At 47.6% G+C, this 20,474-nt stretch overlaps 1 protein-coding gene across 1 annotated transcript in view; it reads left to right on the forward strand.

The window, feature by feature from the left end:
* Positions 1 to 20,474, forward strand: part of Ebf2 (EBF transcription factor 2) — a 177,283-nt gene that overhangs the window by 131,969 nt on the left and 24,840 nt on the right. The window contains exons 8-10 of the mRNA XM_026411608.2: positions 8,194 to 8,311; positions 9,809 to 9,939; positions 10,714 to 10,840. Of these exons, the coding sequence (XP_026267393.1) occupies positions 8,194 to 8,311; positions 9,809 to 9,939; positions 10,714 to 10,840 (376 nt within the window). The remainder of the gene's footprint in view (positions 1 to 8,193; positions 8,312 to 9,808; positions 9,940 to 10,713; positions 10,841 to 20,474) is intronic.

Here is a 20,474-nt window from a genome sequence, read left to right on the forward strand (position 1 = left end):
AGATTGCTAGTGCCCGATGGTGGCCCCTGGATTCATGCATACCAGAGAGGGCCTCTGGAGGGGCATCTTGGAGGACTCCCCAGGGCAGAGGGCAGGGTGGGTGCTTGGGGCAGGGACATGCCTGGCAGGTCCACCAGACCCAGGAGGAAGTGGGAAGGAATGTATGGTATTGGAGAGAAAGGGACTGGTCTCACTTGATCTGCCCTGTAAGGACTGACAGCCCCCGGGTAGCTGGACGGTCCAGGCTGCCTCAAGCCTGCACTCCGCCGCGCTGGGTGCCTGCGCTGCACAAGAAGGATGGGGAAATTAACGTCTGTGACAAAGACACCTAGTGCACACAGCTGGGCGTTAGCCATTAGTCTGTTTTACTAAACGATACAAGAGCAAAGGGCACGGCTACTCATGTCTTGGCCTGGGGCCAAGATCCATCCAACAACCCCTTATGATTTTTTTTTTTAAACCCCCAGCTCTTATATAAAACTTTTTAATGGCACCACCATCTATTTTCCTTAAATAAAAAATGTTGAATGTTTCTCTCACACCCACTGAAGAGGGAAACGAGAGTTTAAATGAACTCCAAATGGCAAGAATTTAATACAGCTCCAGCTGCTGCCTGCAGGTTTCTTCAGTTCAAATCTTTCGGTTTGGGAGCTGCCCAGACGCTCTGTGATCTCACCCACCATTTGAAAGTTGTTGTGCTACTGAGCAGCAGTTTTAAAGCACATAATGAAAATCACTTGACTTATGGCCTCTCTGATCAACAGGTGAGTCCATTATCTGCTGGTAAAACAAACCAGATAGTCCAAGTTAAAAAAAAAAAAGTAACACGATGATTATCTACTTGGAGGCAGAAGAAAACTCTGAGGGTCTAAGTGTCTTTCACTCTGTTTGATGCTTTAAGCTGGGGGAAGGCTTGCTGTGGATTCCTTCAAGATTTCTCTGATGGAATGACCCTTTGTCTCCTCATGCCTGGATTTCACTGTCTCCAGTGTGGAAAAGAATCAGGGGGATACACATTTTGATTGACTCACATAGGAAATGTGTTTTGAGTTCTTTGTGGGAGAGAAGGGGGAGACGTGAAAACGGGTAGCAGCCCAAGCAACTTTCAGGAAATGGCGAGGCAGACTTGCAGTTAGGTGGAAACATGCCAGAATGCTCCACTATTTTAGGGGACTCCAATAAGAACACTAAAACCTACCTTTGAACCCATGCCAGTGCAACCAGATACAGAACTTTCTGGAACACAGAGCTTTCTTGGTCCTGCCGTGTGAGTGCATGGGTTCCTCGGCTGCTCAGAGGGGCTTCTGATTTTTGATGGTGGGCAGGTGATTCAGGGGCTCCCTGGTGAAAGATGATGGAGCCAGACAACTGCATCAACTGTGCTGGACGGCTCCCCCGGGGCTCCCCTAACGTCTGCTAGTAAAATACGGCCCTTGGCCCTAACATCCCTCCGGGTGGGCATACATCTCAGATGGGAAAAGCAAAGAGTCTCATGGAAGAAACGGAGGTGGGGCAGAAGTGGCGAGTGATGGTGTCTCCGAGGTGAGGCTGGTGAAGGACCACCAGGCTCCCCGGGCACATGAAGAGCTTTATTTCCATCCAGATCCAGCTGGATTTTACAAAGCCAGCTCTTTTAGTGTTCCCTCCTGACCCCAAAGCCGAATTGGCCAACATATCCCAGCAGAAAGCTCTGGGGCCTACGGCTCCACTTACGTTGACTGGAATCTCCTTTTAGAAATTCCAGAATCACCGTCTCCATTGCCTGGAGTTGTGCACTTGATTTTTTTTTGTTTTTTCATCTCTTCGAGGTCCATCTCCATTCCCGCTTCCTCCGTGAAAATGTCTGTGGCCGCTCTGTAGTTCAGGTTGCTTCCTCTTGCCTTGGGCCCCCCGAGAGCATCCAGTGGCCACAGGGTCCAGTCCTCCGTGATCTATTACCGTGCAGTGATATTTTCTGATTGTGCCTGGTGTGGTTCTGCTCCATCAGCTCCACAGTCAACTCCTGGAGGCAGCCACGATGTTTTCTATAAACTTCCACCGCAGGCAGCACCGGGCCTGCGGACTCCATAAATCCCTGATGAGTGAGGGGGACGCAGTGCTGCCTGGTGACCCACCTTCTCAGGTTCCCCTCCCTTGGTACCAACTATCCCAGAATGCCCCGCGCCTGTCTCCATGGAGACCAACTCTGTGTTCTCCTGTTTGGGCCTGGATCCTTGACTGAACAGGCAGTTTAGCCCTGGGGAATGGGAAACAGCAGCTAGCGCTAAGAACTCTGGGAATTCCTTTTTTTTTTTTTTTTAAATAACAAAATTTATGCTTGTGGGGTAGGTGTTTAAAGGTGATTTTGGAGACTCTGGAGTCCAGTAACAAAGAAGAATCTGGGCTTTAAATCTGGTTCGAAAATCTGATGTGTGCCAAGAATAAAGTGGTGAGGAGAAACCAATGGCAGTAGCCAATTTGTTTGTGATTAGCCCGGGTCGAATGAATGGAGGCTTAGACAAACTCGTGTCATTGGATTCTCCTGGTCAGCTGTGCGATGAGCCAGTGTATAAAAAGCCCACCGTCTGTTTCTCCTCACCCTGTGGACTCCCAGCGAGGTGGCCCATGATAGCCAGAAGTCTGTCTTGATTTTCTCTGTGGCTTTAATGGTCTCTATGTCTCTCCTCCTTCCACAGGTGGAAAATAAAATCCCACATAACAGTTATGCCTTGGGAAAGCTGAAATAACATATATAAGCAACTGAACAGTTATAAGGGAAAAGCACATCATGAATTTAATTCCATTTCCAGATGTACAATGTCATAAAGAATTTTTTTCCATACTTGGCAATATAGCAGGAATTTTCGAGACCATTTTATTTAGCTAGGTGTACGCATGTTCGTAAGTGGGGTATCAGAGAGTCTTCGACATCGAGTGGGCCATAAATGCTACGTGGAATAGCTTTCCTGAGGCCCCACATGGAGCTGAGGGGTGGACAGCCCTCGCTGAAGGGGCAGGAACCTGCCTCTGATGGATGGCAGAATTTGGTGTGGTTCAGAGCAGGAGCTCGGAGCACAGGGGGAGGTCTCTAGCTAGTGTCATTCCCCTGACTCCAGACGATGGAAGTGTCATCTGTTTCAGAGGGCAGGTCACCTAGTCATCCCACACATTCTTCATCCTGACTTCCTTACCCTCCTCGTGTGAGACTGGGGAGTCTGTAGGAACACCTGGGCGTGAGCCGAGACGGGCTGGCTGGAGGAGGGCCTGAGCTGGCCACTCCTCGGACTCCCCTAAATCAGATCCTTCGAACTTTGAGAAGGATAAATAAAAGCCACCACACCGTGTGGTGTTCCCCAAGCCAAGGACATCTCAGAGCAAGACATCAGAATAACCCCAAGGTGGGAAAAGTCCCCATCCCATCCGAGATCATTCTGATACCAAGCCAACTGCTCCTCAGTTGGAAAGTGAGCCACACAGGCAGGTTCACGGATGTGTCCACGAAGGGCTACTCCCACAGTGGCCTTTTATGGACAGGAGAGAGCTCTTTACAACTCAGCTCCTGCTTTGTGTAAATTATTAGAGAGACATGGGAGAACGTCTGGGTAACGAAAAGAAAAATAGAATTTGAGAAAGCCAATCAGTTTTCGCGAGTGCTTTTTTGCCAACTGCTAACGTGCTCATAGAGTCTCCTGAAAACTTCCTTGTATTTTTCCAGGGGAGGGACAAGTTTTTTTATCTGTGTTTCTCTTTCTGCAAAACACTGCCTGATAGTTGGGTGACTCAAAACGAAACCTCCCACCGCCACTCTCCACTTGGTCTGTGGTCACTGAGCTGGCCTCTCCCCAGGATGAGAGATCACAGTCCAACAAAATAAGAAATGGCAAAAAGCAAAAAACCACTTTCACTTAAAAACATGCAGGCTCTTTCGGTTGATTCCAACTCCGCCCTCCTGGAAACTTGGCTGGAAGGTGTCACTGTGAATGAATTGCTTGTAGCTTTTGTGTTGAATGGAAATGTTTCTGTTGAGGAGACCCAACAGCTACAAGGAGCTGGTCTGCACGTCCAGGGGACTTGCCATGAGAGCTCGGAGCTACAATACAGATGTATCAAGGCTGAGGAGTAAATGAAACTTGTCACTAGTGTTAGCAGCAAAACCCAGGGTCCATCCCTCACAAATTATGGACATCTGTATTCCTAATTGGCATTCTTTAGGGCTACGCCAGCAGAATGGCAGCACCAGGAGACTGGGACAGGCTTCGAGGAGATGAGGTATCAGGGTGAGGTGACAGGAGGCATGGATGAGGCAGGAAAGTTCTTCTGGATGGAATACTCTCCATATGTTTGCTACGATGCTGGGGATTTTTAGCTTCAGGTACCTTCGAATGACACCTTTTGTCCCTACTAAATTTGCTACTTTTAAAACAGATCAGTTTTTGATCGTAGAAGAACAAGTGGTATTGATGGCTACATGATCCCAGGACCGTTGGCAAAGATGCATACAAATAGTTAACAAGGTAATGGTAAGAAATGTTGACCTTGATTTGTTTAGCTAAGATGTAAAGATTTTTGAAGGTCAAAGGTGTCCTTGTGTAGTGTTTTGGAGTCTAACTGTGCCTGACCCTCTAACATTAAGCTGCTGTGGCCTGCAGTTTTGAAGAGTGAAGCAAACCAGGGGGAAAGCGAGAAGGGGGAGGGAACAGGAAATGGAGTGAGGTGTTTCAGGAAGTTGTCAGGGGTTGACGGATTGATTCCAGATGGAAAGGGTCAGCCTTCGTGACCCAGGAAATACTCACTAGGGGAAAGAAGTTGGCTTGGGGAAGGGGAAGGCCTGGGAGTGAGATGATGTTGGAATGCACATTCCACTTCCTTTCGTCTTAAAACATTCAGAAATTTTAACTTCTCCGAATAGAATAATATCAGTGTTGTCATCGTTCATCAGAAAACGGTGAAGGAAGTTAAACTCGAAGCTTTGACTAAACCAAATGTATCTTCGCCTCCGTAATGTTATCCAGTCTTCCAGAAGTCGAGGGAATGTGTGTAAAATCAGTGTTTAAGTGTGAGTCCCCATGTAGAGAAGCAGCAGCGGCCCAGCAGGCCTGGTTTCATGTGGCGGAGTTTGTGGATTAAGTCCACTACATTTTGCAAATTCAGTTTAGTAGCAGGCTTTTCTAGGTACCTCACAGCCTAAGATATTTAGAATATGAAAAACTGGAACTTGCCTCATATCTATACACACACACACACACACACACACACGCACTCACGCACATACATTTGGACGTAATTTAAAATCTTGTAATAAATTTTGCAGACACTGAAATAATTCAGGCTAATTCCCTTGCTGTCACGAGAGGCCGGCACTAGCCAGCAAGAGATTAAAATTTATTTCCATTGTTAATAGAAAATAATGAAGTGCATCTGAACCGCCAGGGTATGTCATTCGGGAAATGTTCACTTTGGAACTGGGTCTCACTCCACCCAAATGGACAATGATGAAATCTGCTGGCTCGGGAAAGCCCCATATTCCGTGGCGGGAGCATTACCGGGCGGTCTGACAAGGAGCTTGTGGAATGGATTAAAGTGGTCTCCTTACATCCGCCTCATCCTCGGGCAGAGCTGGGGTTTCCCTCAGCGTGTCCAGGACAGCTTCGTGGTGGTGAAGGCCTGGAGCCCCCTGTCATCCTTGTTGGGGGATTTCTGAGCTGTTTTCCAGCACCGAGAGCCGTGCCTTTGAAGACCCACTTGCACACACGATTTGCAAGAGTGGTCCAATTCCTCTTTCCCCCTCTTTATCCTGTTATTTCCAGAGGGTAAGCACGCACCCAGGTGTTCACCTGAACCAGGGGGCCATGAGGTCCCATTCCTCCCTTGACTGGGCTGAGGTCTCTCTGATAAGACCTTGTGCCTGGGTGCGCCTGCCACCCAGGGTGGGTGTCTCTGATGGTTGCCTTCACAGGATAGGAACTATCTAGAAGGACTTTTCCCAGATGCTCCCACGTTACCACAGACACAATTGAAAACAGACCCTGAGCGAGACGGGCTACGTCCCCGAATGGCGAGCAATTATATGGGTGATAATTTTCTGAGTGACAACTGAGGTTCTTTGGAGTCTGTTCTTTGACTCCCCAGGGCCTGTCGTAATACCTGGCGTGCAGTAGGAAGCCCAGCGAATGCCTGTTGAGTTGAATGATGGAAACCCACTCTTGTCCATGTAAAACCTCACATGTGCTCCCTCAGGCCCGCGGAGTGAGGCATGATTTGTGGACTCATGGGTCCTGGGGATTCTCTCAATCCTATTACATTATAAATATAAAAATGTTCAAAGATACCATGTAAAACTCCATGGCCCCCCCCCAAAAAAATCAGAAAAGTGTTGCTTTGTGAAAACTGGGGTTAGGATCGACTGCAAATGGACACAAGGTAAATTTCCGGGGTGGGGGGTAGAAATGGCATATTCCACATGGTGAGAGTCGTGTCAACTGTCAGTTCTACAGCTCAGTTCCATGCATTCCACAACGTGTTAATTTTGTCTGAAAAGAGCAAACCCAAATCTGTGGTCGTCATCATCTTTTATGGACTAGTTGGTGAGGCGTGGGCAGTGGTGTAGACGAAATGAGATCAGAGCTGTTTTGATAACTCTTGGAGCTGGATGGTGGGTCCTAGGGATTCATGATGCTAGTCTATTTTGTTTGGAATTATTCATAATAAAAAGTTTTTTTTTAATGCCATCTAATTCTTTCATATTAAGAGGTAAGGCCAGGTCAAGCCCCTCCACTCCTTCTTCATCTGGGAAGTAGGAAAGGGTTGGCAGAACAATTACAAGTAGAAGATGGACAAATCTCATTTGGGGTGCGGGAAGGAGGGATGATTTTGAAACATGGCTTGTCATTATGTACCTATTCAATGCTGGTCATCAAAAGGGCTATACATTTGCATGAATTTGGATATACCAAGTTCCTTCTCAAAAAAAAAAAAATTACCATGCAAAAGTGACATGAGCTGAGAAGCCGTCTTGCATTCTGGCCCACTCAGCTTCCTGGGTGGGGTGAGTGTGGAGGGTCACCCTCCTCTGCCTCACCCTGCTAGCCCTGGCCACTTTGAACTTCTCCCACTTAGATCTGCGCTGCACCCTGTGGACCTCAATTCAATACCTTCTGCTCCCTATTTCATGGGTTAGTGTCTTTCTCCAGCCTGAAAGTGGCTCTCTGAAGGTGGGGGCCGTGCTCTTAACTGCTGGTCCCCAGCCCCCTTGTGCCCCTTTCTAGAACCTTGCCCAGAGGATAGACCCTGGGAAAATCTCCGGGGAAAGTGTCCTGTGGCCTCAGACTGGTCACAGGAGGCAGGGGCGGGGCAGCTAGCACAGGGCCTCATCCTCACTTGGCACGTACAGAGCGCTGTGCTGAACAGTTTCAATGTATTATCTCATTTTTTCCTCCTTTTATCTCATTTGGCCCTGTAAGATAGGCGGCGTTGTTTGTGTTTTATGGATGAAAAACATTGAGATTCAAAAGGGTTCAGTAATTTGTCCACGGTTTCATGTCAGAGAGCAGCAGCCTGGGACTTGGATTTAGTTGGGACTCCAAACCCAGGCTCATCCAGGACTCCACACCCACCTCTTCCCCTTCCTCCAGCTAGATACAAAACGTCCTGCTGTCCTCAATGCTCCATTCTGAGACCCTCATCTTCTCATCAACAGTTTTAAGACTTGGCTGCTCTTCCCTGGTGGGTGGGTGCCACAGACAATGGCCGGCCAGCATCCCGATGCCCAGCACGATGTCAGGGTATCTTTGAAGTGCAACAGCCCCTTCCCCAGCTTGGAGAAGTGACCTTCCAGCTGGTGGTTCCTGCCCACCTCTGGGTCACACCCAGCCCGCACCTTGTGAGGATGCAGTTGAAGGCTCTTCTCAGAAGGATGATCTGGGCCTTCCACAGAGAACTGGGCTCTTGGAACTCGTGGGCAGAGGGCCCGTGTTCCCACTTGGCGACCCAGGCAGGGTTTGGATAGGAATGCACGACAACACAGGGAGGCTGCCCCATCTTTCCATCGGCTTCTTCTAAATCATGGGAAGAGGAGCACCTGTTGAATTGGGAAGAACATGGTCCATCCCGAGTCCTACCCTGTCCCCTGTATCACAAGGAAGTGTGCCCAAACAGAACTCTGAAGCGCGTGTGATTTGACGCCAAACTCACCCACCTTTGATGCTGACCCTGCAGGTGGTGCTGTCGACCACGGTGAACGTGGACGGACACGTGCTGGCCGTTTCCGACAACATGTTCGTGCACAACAACTCCAAGCACGGACGGAGGGCCAGGCGGCTTGACCCCTCCGAAGGTGGGTAGGGCTGCAGCTGAGCATGGCAGACGAGCAAAGTCCTCCACTGATTTTTCTGGTTTGAATTTCCAATTTACATGTGGCAGTTAGAGTGGGGAAAGTCCACTGAGCAGTGTGGGTTTGTAAGGGAAGCTGTAAACACAGCCTGCCCCGGGTGGGGCCGGCCCCCCAGCTGCCCCCGGCCTCTCCCATTCTGCTCTGTTTTCTTTTTGCTAGACGGGCATTTCAGGCAAATGTAGGCCTATGACATCTTAGTTAAACAGGAACATTACAGTGCCAGACGTGTATGAATAAGTGTCAGATGTGCCCTTAAACAGATTGTGAGCAAAACAAAACAATGTGCAGAATGAAACTGACACTAATTGATTTTTGTTTGCTTGGACAAGAAGAAATCGTGGGCTGCTCTGGGTAGTTTTCCAAGTGCATTAAAGTAATTAGAAATACTGGTCACTGTTAAACTTCAACTTGTCCAAAAAATTAAAGTGTATCGATGAACGCAACTGACAAACCTAAGTAAATTCCATCTCGCTCCTTCCCCTTCCTTCTGGACTCCCCGGCTGGTGGTGTGGGGAGACCTTCTGATCTAGAACGAGTAACCAGATTAGGCTACTATTAGAAGGTGATGTTTTGCTAGACGCTGCCCACCGGTCCCCACCCCCAACCCGGCCCTTAAAATGTATCTTGTATCATTTTAAATAGGAATTAATGAACTGAAAGAAAATGATTGAATCAGTAAAGAATTTGGAGTGGTGTTAATGCTCCCACAGTGGGCACTGAAAGGAGAGAAGAAAACCCCCGAGTTCAGAGCTGGGAGCCCCTCGGGTTTCTTTTGACTGATTGGATGTGATTGACTGGCTGTTCAAAGGGGGCTCATGTTTTTGGAGTCCTGCCAAAGTTCTCCTCCACCTTTGACCCTGTCAACTTTGGCAATGGAGTGATGGATCGACTTTAGTTATAGCCTGAAAACCATATTGGGTTCCTGTTGGGATGTGACGTCCAGGGACCTCAGACATATGGACAAAGGGAGGAAAATCCTTCCCACAAGTTAGGAGACTGATTAGAAATTGTCTCTTGAGTTGAAAAAAAAAAAAAAAAAAACCCTTCCGCTAGGATAGAGCTTGCTTTCTCCTTCTCCGCCCAGCGCATTAATGGGCCTTGTAAATTTTAACATCGTGGGGCAGAGGAGGTGGGGAGAGAAAAGGGATTTACACTTTTCTAGTGTGATCAGCTTATAAAAATATGGGCAAAAACAACAGAGTTTTCAAAACACCCTTTGCACAATTAGCCAAGTGTTCCGCTTTTTCATACATCATGGTCAGCTCATTAGGCCTTAATGACCTGGTGCCAACCAACCACCAATTAGGGGAGGACGGCAGGTCAAGAAAGCTCAACTTGAACTTCATGGAATGGCCAACAGCTTCCCAGGACAGCCGTTCCCCAAACTCCCGACTCCCACCCCCGAGGATAGGGCTAACTTTTTCTTTCCTATCCTCTCAGCGACCCCCTGCATCAAAGCCATCAGCCCAAGCGAAGGCTGGACCACAGGAGGGGCCATGGTCATCATCATTGGCGACAACTTCTTCGATGGTCTCCAAGTGGTGTTCGGCACCATGCTGGTGTGGAGCGAGGTAGGCAGTCAGCTTCCCTCCCCTCCTTTGGCCCAAAGATCTGTTTAAAATATAGATATTTATTTTAGTGGTAGATGGACACATACCTTTATTTTATTTTATTTTTATGTGGTGCTGAGATCGAACCCAGTGCCTCACATATGCTGGGCAAGTGCTCTACCACTGAGCCCCCAAAGGTGGTTTTTATCTGGGGAAACAGGATGAGCAGGGCATGAAGGATAAGAAGGCCTGAAGTCATGCTCCTTGCAGGGACATTGTTAAAATGGCAAACATCCATTGCAGTACTGGGTAAAATTGCGAAAAATCAGAAAGAGGCCACATAGTAGATTAAAAGAGCATGGTAGAAGTAATAAGAGTAATAGTAGAATATTTTTCCACCATTGAAAATCATGGTCTGAAAAAACTTCTGCTGATCTAGGAGCAGAGATATGCGCTTGCCATAATGCTCTTTGGGAGAAAAATCAGGACAACGGGTCTCTGCCTAGGCATAATCTAATTCTGTGACTCACGTCCACAGAAATGTACCGGAAACACACCAAATATTACTGCTGGATGTCTCTGGGTTATGCAATGCTCTTTTTCTTTCTTTCTTTCTTTTTTCCTTTATTTCTGTGATTCCCCAATTTTCTCAGTTGGGTATGGCTGGTGTTCTAGCCAGAAAAACAACAGAACACACAGCAAACAGATGGCCGGATCAGTAAGGGGGACCGCGGGGGTTCCTTGGCGATGGCTTGTCTAACGGCTCTCTCCTGTCCCTTCCCGTTCCTTCCTCAGCTCATAACCCCTCATGCCATCCGGGTGCAGACGCCTCCCCGGCACATCCCCGGAGTAGTGGAAGTGACATTATCTTATAAATCCAAACAGTTCTGCAAAGGAGCCCCGGGAAGGTTCATCTACACAGGTAGGTGACGGAGCCGCATCGGGGAGACTGGCCTCCAGCTCCCCTTGGCTCTGGTGCCCGGCGTCCCTCTTTGAAACTATGTTGGTTTTCTCTAGGTCTTTCCAGTGGTGTGAGAAGAGGGCTTGTCACTGAATGGGGAAAGTGTGGACTCAATTCTAAATGTGTATTTTACTTCAGCAACTTCGGCCTGGTCTAGGGATGGTCATGGCTGGTGGTTTTGGAAATGAACGCCTGGCTCATCTCTTCTATTGCAATGGCAGTTTAAAAAGTTAGTGTCCTACCTCCCAAAGGGACACCTTTCCTCCACTCCTCCAGGGTGGTATGTATGGCACACTTATCCTGGGAAATCCTAGTGAAGTCTAGTGCCCCACCTTACCTTCTAGACGGAGAGACAGATGGAAAGAAAACAAATCACGTGATTTCAGAGGGAAGGAAAAGGGCCTTGGGTAGGACAGGTGGGAGCCTCTGATGAGCAGAGACCTGAATCCCAGGACTGGGCCAGCCGTGGAAACCCACGCCCTCCCTCCTCTCCTCTCTGCCTCCTCTCCAGCCCCCTCCCCTAGACTCCCCCCGCCCACCTCCAGCAGCTCTGCCGGCTGTTCTCTGTTGGATTCACTGGTGTTGGCTGGAACCTTACCTGGTAGTCCTCGGATCTGCAAGGCCCTTCCCTTCCAGGATCACAGACTGGGAAGTGGGAACAAGCTTGGTGCAGATAGTAGAGGAGCCATGGTGGGCGAGGTAGGAGAGCCCCGAAGGAAGGGCTTCTAACAAGAACCCCCCGAGGTTGCAAGGCCAGGGTTGAAGCCAAGACCTGCAGAGTCCTGCCTTCCTAGACCCTGGGCTGCTCTCGGCCCCGGGTTAGGGGCCTGGACTCATAGCGTCGCTCGCCTTCTAAATAATTCTTTTCCCCATCTTATAAAGCGGACCACCTACTTCCCCAAGCTGAGAAGACTGATTGATACCATGCATGGAAATGGTGGCAGGATGGTAAAGGCTTAACAGGAAAAAAGAGGGGTTCAAAAGTTTTGCTTTGTAGCATTTACTGAATTCAAACTATTGTGTGACATTGGCCTGCTCACAAAGTTTCTGAAAATTGAACCACCTTCTCCCTAGAGCTGGTAGCCAGGTCTAGCACATCTGTTCACATAAAACATTCAGGATAGAGAGGCGGTTGAGGGAGCCATAGATTGCTATTAAAAAAATGTTTATTACCAGAAGTGCCTTTATTGTTGTCCTTGGTATTTTCATGGAAACTGACTTAAACAAGGAATTGAAATGGTGATGAGTTCTAAAAATGACCTGTATAGGATTCTAGGAGTATGTACTGAGGGAATCAAGTCTTAAACTGAGGTGTTGGGGAGAACTTAGAACAGTGCAGACAGAGGGACAGCATGTGCAAAGGCCCCAGGGTAGGAGAGAGTGTACCATATATTTGATGACCACTGTGATCAAGGCAGAAAGAAGGAATTAGAGAGAAGTTGGGTACAAGCCAGAAGGGGGATATAGGGGCCACAATGCATCCAGGTCCTTTGCTCAGCTCTTCCCTAAGTGCCACGGGCAGCTGTGGGAATATCGCTGCGATCGGATTTGCCCTTGCAGAGGTTGTTGTGGCCACGGTGCTAGAATGGCTCAAAAGCCAATGTGGATGCAGAGAGGTCAGTCGGAGGCCAGTGCGTTGGCTCAGACCAGAAATGATGGTGGCTTGAGCCAGCGTGCTGATGTGGGGACAGGCAGAAGTGGGTGGAATTGAGGCGGTTGCACTGATGGGGATGATGGATGGGATGGGGTGAAAGTTGGGGAGGGGAGGGGAGGGGGCGACGCTCAGGTTTCAGGGTTGAAAAATTGGGTGGGTATAGTTCAGAAAGTGACTTTTTTTTTAAAGGTAGAAAGTGCTAAGGGAGTTCAGAGGAAGGACAGAATACTTCCAGCTGGCGGAGAGGTGGGAAGGTTTAATATGGTAAAGATGTCGATTATGGACGAATTCCACACAGCACCCATCAGAATACCAACAGGACGTTTGGGGAGACTCCACGAAGTTCACCTGGAAAGGTGTTAAAATCGAACACTTGATGGTGAAAAATGAGAGCGCCGTGCCCTACTGGACATTCAAACCTATTTTAAGGTTCGATAATTAAAAGAACATGGGGCTCTGCAGAAACAGAAACGTCACGCCACAGAAGAGAAAATCTGAAAACAAACTGGTTTTGCACGTGTTGAGTGGAGAAATACCGAAATATCAGCCTCGTGGGGAGCCATCTCGGGTCCACGTGGAAAACAGAGAATGTTTAACGAACATGTCAGGCCAACCAGTGAAGACGTAGTTAAGAGAAAAAGATTTCTCGTTTCACATGACAAACTGAAATAGACTCAAATGAAATAATTCAATTAAAAATACAGATATTTCAAAAGATTATCATCCACAACATCATTATGACGTTGAGCCTTGCCCGCCTTGACCCCAAAGACAGATACCATGCAGAAAAGATGGGGTTACAGAAAAAGAAAATTCCTCATGTGAAAGTAGCCAGGCATGAAGTCAAAAGATAGAATGAACTGGGAATGTGTCTCCTCTGTAGGATATATTGTGCCACACATAAAAGGATTCATTCATGTGTTCAGTCAAAATTTCTTTTATGCCTGCCACGTTATGCATTATGATAAAGAGGTGAACGCTGTATTTCTTGCAAACTAAGGAGGAAAAAAGCAAATACCCACACAGAAAGCTAGCAAGTGGCATCAGTTGCTATATATGTTATTTCAGGAGTCCAGTGAAGCAATAAACATTTTAAAAAGTCCAACCACATTAATCATCTAACAGATGCAAATGAAGGCAACTCTTAAGAGTACCACAAATTTTTCTTTATGGAGTTAACAAAGCTATTTCTTAAACAAATGAAAAAATATCCACGTTGGCAAAATTAGAAAAAGGTGGAGATTCTAACGCCCCACGGTAGGAGGGTAGATGGTGAGAGAAGAGGGCCCCGATGGTACCAGCCTTAAAAATACGTGTGCCCTTTAACCCCAAAGTTCTACTTTGAGCAAGACATACTTAGAAAATAATTGAATTTGCTCAAGGCTGTTCTTTGGAACACTATTTATAGCAGTGAAAATATTAAAAACATCTTTAGTGTCCGTTAGGGGAATCATTAAGTAAATAACGAAACATCTTTACACTTTTTAAACATTAAAAATGATACCATAGACGGATACTTACAGGAGAGACAGGTGTGATGTATGTTCTTTAAAAAGCTTTAAAACAGAATGCATAGGACGAACCTTTTTTTTTTTTAGATATGAAAAAGGAACAATGGTACAGAAGGCGCTCTGGGGCCACTGAGTTGGCAGGGCGGTTTCTGAGAGTCAGAGTTGAACTTATTTTCATGTTGCTTATTGTGTCCATTATTTTTTCACAAAAGTAAATGATTTTAGTTAAACATGAAAGAATAAAATTTAATAAGAATTAACATCACACCTGTTTAAAGACCAAAGGTGCACACACCAGCAAACGATCTTTCAGATGTCCGCCCAGCCAGGCAGCCAGAGAAGCTTCTTGCAGAAGATGCCTTGGAGTGGGGAGGCCGGAGGGGACAGTTAGGGTGCGGAGGCCAGGGACTGAGAAGAGGCCAGGCGTGCAGACACCGCCCAGGATGGCACAGGAGGCTGGTCACTCACCGAGAAACGTCCTCCTAAGGTTGCTGGCCAAATTCAACTCCTGCTCATGGAGACCAGAAGCCAATGCCATCCATGAAGGTCCCAGGCCCCACAGGAAATGGGTGGGTGGTCCTTGTTTCTCCCAATGAATGGGCAGTACCACCATGAAAGCTCACTTCGTCTCCGTCTGATGGTGGAAAGGCAGGGACTTGGCAGGGAACCGGAGAGGAGAGAGTTCTACTCCTGTGCAGGTGCGTCATGGCAGGATGGGTGCTCCGAGGTCCCTGCAGGCCTAGACGAAAACTCAACTCCAACGGTGAGGTGCAAAGACCCATCGGATCCCAGAGGAAAGGAAAACCTGGCAACCTAGCAAACCTTGGTGGGGGCAGGCTGAGCCCTCTGGGTAGGAGCCGTCCAAGAGGATGGGCCTGGGGAGCAGAAGAGCTGCTCTTGGAGGCTGCTCTGGGGCAATTGTGTGTCCTTCCGTCAAGTCACCTGACCTCTTGTCTGGAAAGCTCAGGTGGTAATTAGGCTGCTACCTGCAGGTGTTTCCCTAATGGGGCTGACCGTGAGAATAGTGCTTGGCGCCACTCCAGATGTGACCAATCAGGCCCTTCTGGGAAGGTCTGAGAATCTGTATTTTCCACAAAGAAATGAATCTGGGAGACCTGAGTTCTGCTCATGAGGCTGCTGCAGAGACTCTCTGACATGTGGGAGAGACTGGTCTCCTTATGAGTCTGGGCTGTTTCCCCATGAACCTCTCCTCCTTCAGTCCTCCCCTCTACACGCACACCCGGTGGTCCACCTGCAGCTGTTGGTGGTTCTGTATTCAAGGAGGCACCACCATAATGAGCCCACGCCTATTAGATGTATCTGGTGTAATTAGCCAAAATGCAGTCATCAGCTCCCGTGGTGGCTGCTGCCAAGCACAGCACACACCCCGTCGGGGCTCTGGAAAACAACACGTCCTCCTCACACATGTGGCGTTTCGGGTCCGTTTCCTCCACCCCTGGTTTGCTAACTTGCAGCTTGCTGCTGCAGAATTGAGAGAGCCACATGAGACCGAGGCTCGTCAGGAAAGTCCAATTGCCTCCGTCTGGTTTGAGACCCAGAGGCCATGTGGCAGCCTAGGCTTAGCGGAAGAGATCCCTCCTCTGCTCTCCTGGCAGACATTTCCCCTGAGAGTCAGCAGTGGAGAAAAGCAAGGCCTGTGCAGCGGGTCTACTGCGACGGCCGGTGCCGGTGGCTCTGGCTGGCTTCATTTAGGGCGGCAGGGAGTCCACAGGGAGACGAGTCCGGAGCATGGCATTCGTGGGAGGAATGGCTGTTGTCTGTAATTGTGGAAACAATCCTGGCTGATGCCCGAGCTCAGGCAGGGGGTGGAGGCCCTGGGGGGAGGTGAGCTTAGCTTTCCACTGTTGTTCCTGTGGCTCTTTGCAGAATCTGGGCTACCCATTCAATGTGGATTAACAAGTTTCCCTTAAGTTCTATCATCAGATAGAAGCAGTCAAAAAAGAAAATTAAAGATGATAGAAATTCAAGAATCACATCTGTCGTCTGCTGAGCACACAGGGACAGGCTCTTCCTGGGAGCTCTGACAATCACCACCTTTCCCATGACGATGACAGTTTTATTAGTACCTCAACTTCATAGATGAGAAATCTGTCACATAGGCAAATTAAGTCACCTGCATATGGCCACCAAGCTAGGCTCACTCCAAGCTGTCCTAGTACAAAGTCCTGCCCTTCAGCACTAACCTGTATGACTTACTGATTCTGTGCAGCTTGATAATGGGGCCACCTCTTTGGTCTCACCTGGTGGTTTTACTTGTCTCTCTGGCTGTTACTCTGAAGAAGGGCACAGGAAACAGGGGATAGCCCGAGAGTATGAAGGGGTCTCAGAAGAAGGCTTACCTCTGCCTAGGTTTTCTACAGGCCACACTCTCAGTGTGACATGGTGACTCAGAGCCTGTGAAGGGCTTTGGATTCCTTGGAAGTGATGGCCACGTTCCTGTCCACAAATAACTGAGTTTGCAGAAGATGAAGGCATGACAGGCTTATTACTCCTGTGAACTTGGCACCAGGTGGTAGAGAGGCAGGGACGGAATGGAGAGACTCGGATTTTCATCCCAGCTCTGGGGGAAAATCACGTAACTCTTCCTTGCACCATTTTTCTACCCTAAAGAATGGAGATATATTTAGCTAACTGGGAAGAGGAAGGTGGAGAGGTTTGCAAAGCTAATTGTATGTATAGATACAAAACTCTAAGCAGAATTCACTGTGGCCGGCACTGGAAGGAGATGCTTATACAGCAGGTCTTCAGAGCCCAGGTGGCTCCTCCCTGGTCACTGTTGGGTGGCCTTTCTCCGTGTCTTCTTGGGAAAGGTGGGTTCTTGTTGAAAGAACTCCCACATCATGCCCTTCATGTTGCGATCTAGATTAGAACTCAGGGCTCTGCAGGAAACAGAGAAGGCCAAGGAATGTGGACCCTGCAGATGGGGGTCAAGGGAAAGCCAAGAGGGGTCAAGAGAGGATGGGCCCCAGCTGCCACCGGTGCCTGCAGATGCTTTTGGAGGTGTGCAGTGGAATTCAGAGGTGAAGGAAGCCAGCTGGACTGGATGGGACACACTGGGAAACCAGAGAAATGGTGGCAATACCCTCTGCCCCCAAATACGTCTTCCCTTTTACTCCAGCAAAAATCAAATATGTTGATTAAATACCCTGCTCATCATTTGGGAGAACTGGTGTTCATCAACAGGAAGAGGCAGCAGCTGGGGGGAGAACCTAGAAGCCTGGATTTTGCCACAAACTTTCAAATCACACCCCAGATAGTGTCTTCCCGAAGGCTCTGCACGAGGCCTGGGGTCTTCCCTCCATAAAGCTGCTCTGCACAGATGTGCAGACTGGATTTCAAATGTTAATAGCTCATCCGATTTGCATTTCTTCTTCTTTTTTAATAGCATCATCTGCACGCATGCACCGCCCCCCCCCCCAAAAAAAGAATCCTATTGAAGAAATGAACCTGGTTCTTAGTTAAACATCCCCAATTCAGACATCAAAAACTGGCCCTGGGTTTAATCGTTCCCTGTTCACCCTGGAAACAGGTTGGAGCAACAGCCCTCGTGGGCTCCTGCACTTTTGTGAAGTTGCCTATGCCCGACCTGCATCGAAATCCCCATCCATCCTTTAGCGGAGTCTGAGGAATGACATCCCATAGTTGGCCCCAGAGTAGGAAGCGTTGCGTCACTGGAGACATCCCAGCCCCTTAATGGACCGGTGCTCCCGGCTATAATATTCTAAATGCACATTACAGAGAGCAGGCGTGGGCTCATAACTGCTCCATTGTGGCATTTAGATTTACCCTTGAAATTTATCTTTAATTTTTACAGTTGTCTCCTTAACCATGTATATTACTCCCTTCTTCAAACAATCTGTCTTGCGGCTGCAGTGTTTCCTGAAACCAAAGCGTAATTAAATATTAAATTAATATTTCATTTAAAATTAAATATCAGAGGCTTCAGTCTAATCTTTGGCTTGTGCACTGTTGATTCTCGCCTCGTATTCTTGTTCTGTGTCCACAAAGGCAGGTGCCATCTCTGAATAACGTGTTCCCGCCTTATCTCTATTCCTCTTATTTTCTCTTTGGCTCTACCAGACTTGGGCTACATTGAAACAAATGGATTGGTGAGAGAGTTCCACGTTGTCACAGTTAAGGGCCACTCAATAGCCTATGACTTGAACCCCACCCACCTCGACTTCTCAGAGAAGAATTTCATCACTCAAAATAAGTAATAGCCTTAGAATCATAAAATGCGAGAGTTTGCAAGGGGTCTGGAGACGATGTAGTCCAACTACTTGTCTTTGAAGGGAACCGAGCCCCCTGCGTGGCAGGGTGAACCTGGAATCCTTGGTCAGTGCCAGGATTTAAGGCAAATCCCAAGAACAGCCAGCTGTAGCTTCTGGTCCCAAGCATTTCAGATAAGGGATATAGCCTTTGACTTTTGGACCTGTTAGGAGTGGGGTGGAGGTAGACGATTGGACGAAGAGATTGGGAACAGGAGGGGAGAGAGAGAGATTGAAGGGATTGAAGGATTCTGAAGTCATGTGCTTCTAAACTAACCTTAGAGCTGGGTGGCTCTGTGCCTTCCTGCCTTGGCAACAGAGAGCATCTCCTGACTGAAGCCCCATGGGAGGTATCCTATGCTTAGCCAGGTCCCTCTTCTGATCTGCTGTTAATCTGGCAATCAAATTCCATAGATTTTTTTTTTTTTTGCTTATATTGGCTTTGCTTTTTATAAAACCAAAAGATTTCTTTCAATTGTTTATTCTTGAAAGAAGTGGTGATTTAGAGTTGGGACTCCAGGGTCCTCTGGTTCTGTGGGCTGTCTGTCTTGGTGGACCATCCACTCTGGACATGTGACCCAATGAATGCACATGCACAATCACACAGCTGGGATTGGAATTTCTACTTCTGCTGGTCTCTTGATGGCCATCCGTAGACCTCATGGTGATCCTAGGACCCAAGTGAAGATTTGCTGGTGAGCAAATATGGATGTGTTCCACCAACATCTCCAGAATGGCAGCTGGATGGAGGACTGAGGCCTCCCTTCACCCCACTGACTTTTCCTCTCAAATTCCAAATATAATTTTGCCATGTTTGTGGTCTGTGCTCCCCGCTGGTCACAGGCAAAAATGACACCCGCCATGTTGATGCTTTATCATGGAGGGTTGACCAGCACTCCAGCACAGGGCCTCCTTGCAGCATTAGCCTGGCATCCTGATAGTTTTGGGAAACAGAAATAGAAGCATAGCTGGGGTAAGGTGGCTTTGTTCTTGTACTTCCCTTAAAGAAAGAAAATAAAAATATAGAATTTATGTTTCATCAATCCTTTGGGAAAATTAATATTGAGCACCTGCCAGATTTTTTGTTTTTTAAATAAGTGGTTCCCAGTAGATATTTTTAGTTAAATAATATTTACTCAAAAAAGGAAACCTTTCACACATTGCTTATAGTTTATATCTATTTGTTGGGCCCAAGATATGTAAGTAACCTCGTATATTATACTCTCAATCAAAATGAGAAATGACATGTACGATCCAGGCTCTCAGGAGAAATATTATGAAATCTCAAGGTATTGATGAAAGTTTTTCAAGGCTGATCCAAATGGGATTTAGATTCTGTGGCAGTTGAAATGTGTATTATTAAACTCCTTGAGCAAACTCAAATGACTCCCAGTGGAGGATTAAGATGTTCTATGTATAGCAAAGACGAAATTCTCATGTCTGAGTTTTCTCTATTGAATTCCCCCTTGATTAGCTTCTGTAATATTTAACTTCATGCCAAGCCATAATTATTTAATAAAAGGTAAATATAAATTATATTTCAGTGGGGGATATGACCTTTTACCTTAATGTTATATTACTAAAGAAAGACATAGACAAATAGAGCCTATAGATTGAAGCGTATTTTTAATTTACTCTATTTTTGCGTTGCCAGCACTTCTCTGTCTCTGTCAGCCAGAGGGTTGGCAGAGCTTCACAACATCCCACCTGCCATGTGGTAGGCAAGGCTGTAAATTAACACGGTGGTGGCGGTTAATGACCTGGCTGGCCCTTGGAGACCCTCTTGGTGCTGGTCTTGGGCACCTCATTAGCTAATTGAGGTTTGCTTGGCTTGCACCAGGCCTGAGAAGGCAGGAAACACCCAGGGACCTGGGCAGAGGACATGTGGCAGGGAAGCAGCGATTCAACGGAGGCTCAATCTAGAGGATGCAGAGACAACTGGTCAGTGGGAAGCTAGTTTGGAACCCAAATGAGAGTCGTCAAACCAACCTGGATGTTGTAAAGGCTGCTGAAAGTGGTGTTTCCTCTTTTGGTTTGGTGTTGACTCCACAGAGCCTGAGTCATTTTGACTTTGTGGTTGTTACTTCAGATGTGCGCTTGGTTAAATGAGATTGTGTGTGTGTGTGTGTGTGTGTGTGTGT

This window comes from Urocitellus parryii, chromosome 14 (genome assembly GCF_045843805.1).
Source record: "Urocitellus parryii isolate mUroPar1 chromosome 14, mUroPar1.hap1, whole genome shotgun sequence".
In the NCBI taxonomy this organism is placed as follows: domain Eukaryota; kingdom Metazoa; phylum Chordata; class Mammalia; order Rodentia; family Sciuridae; genus Urocitellus; species Urocitellus parryii.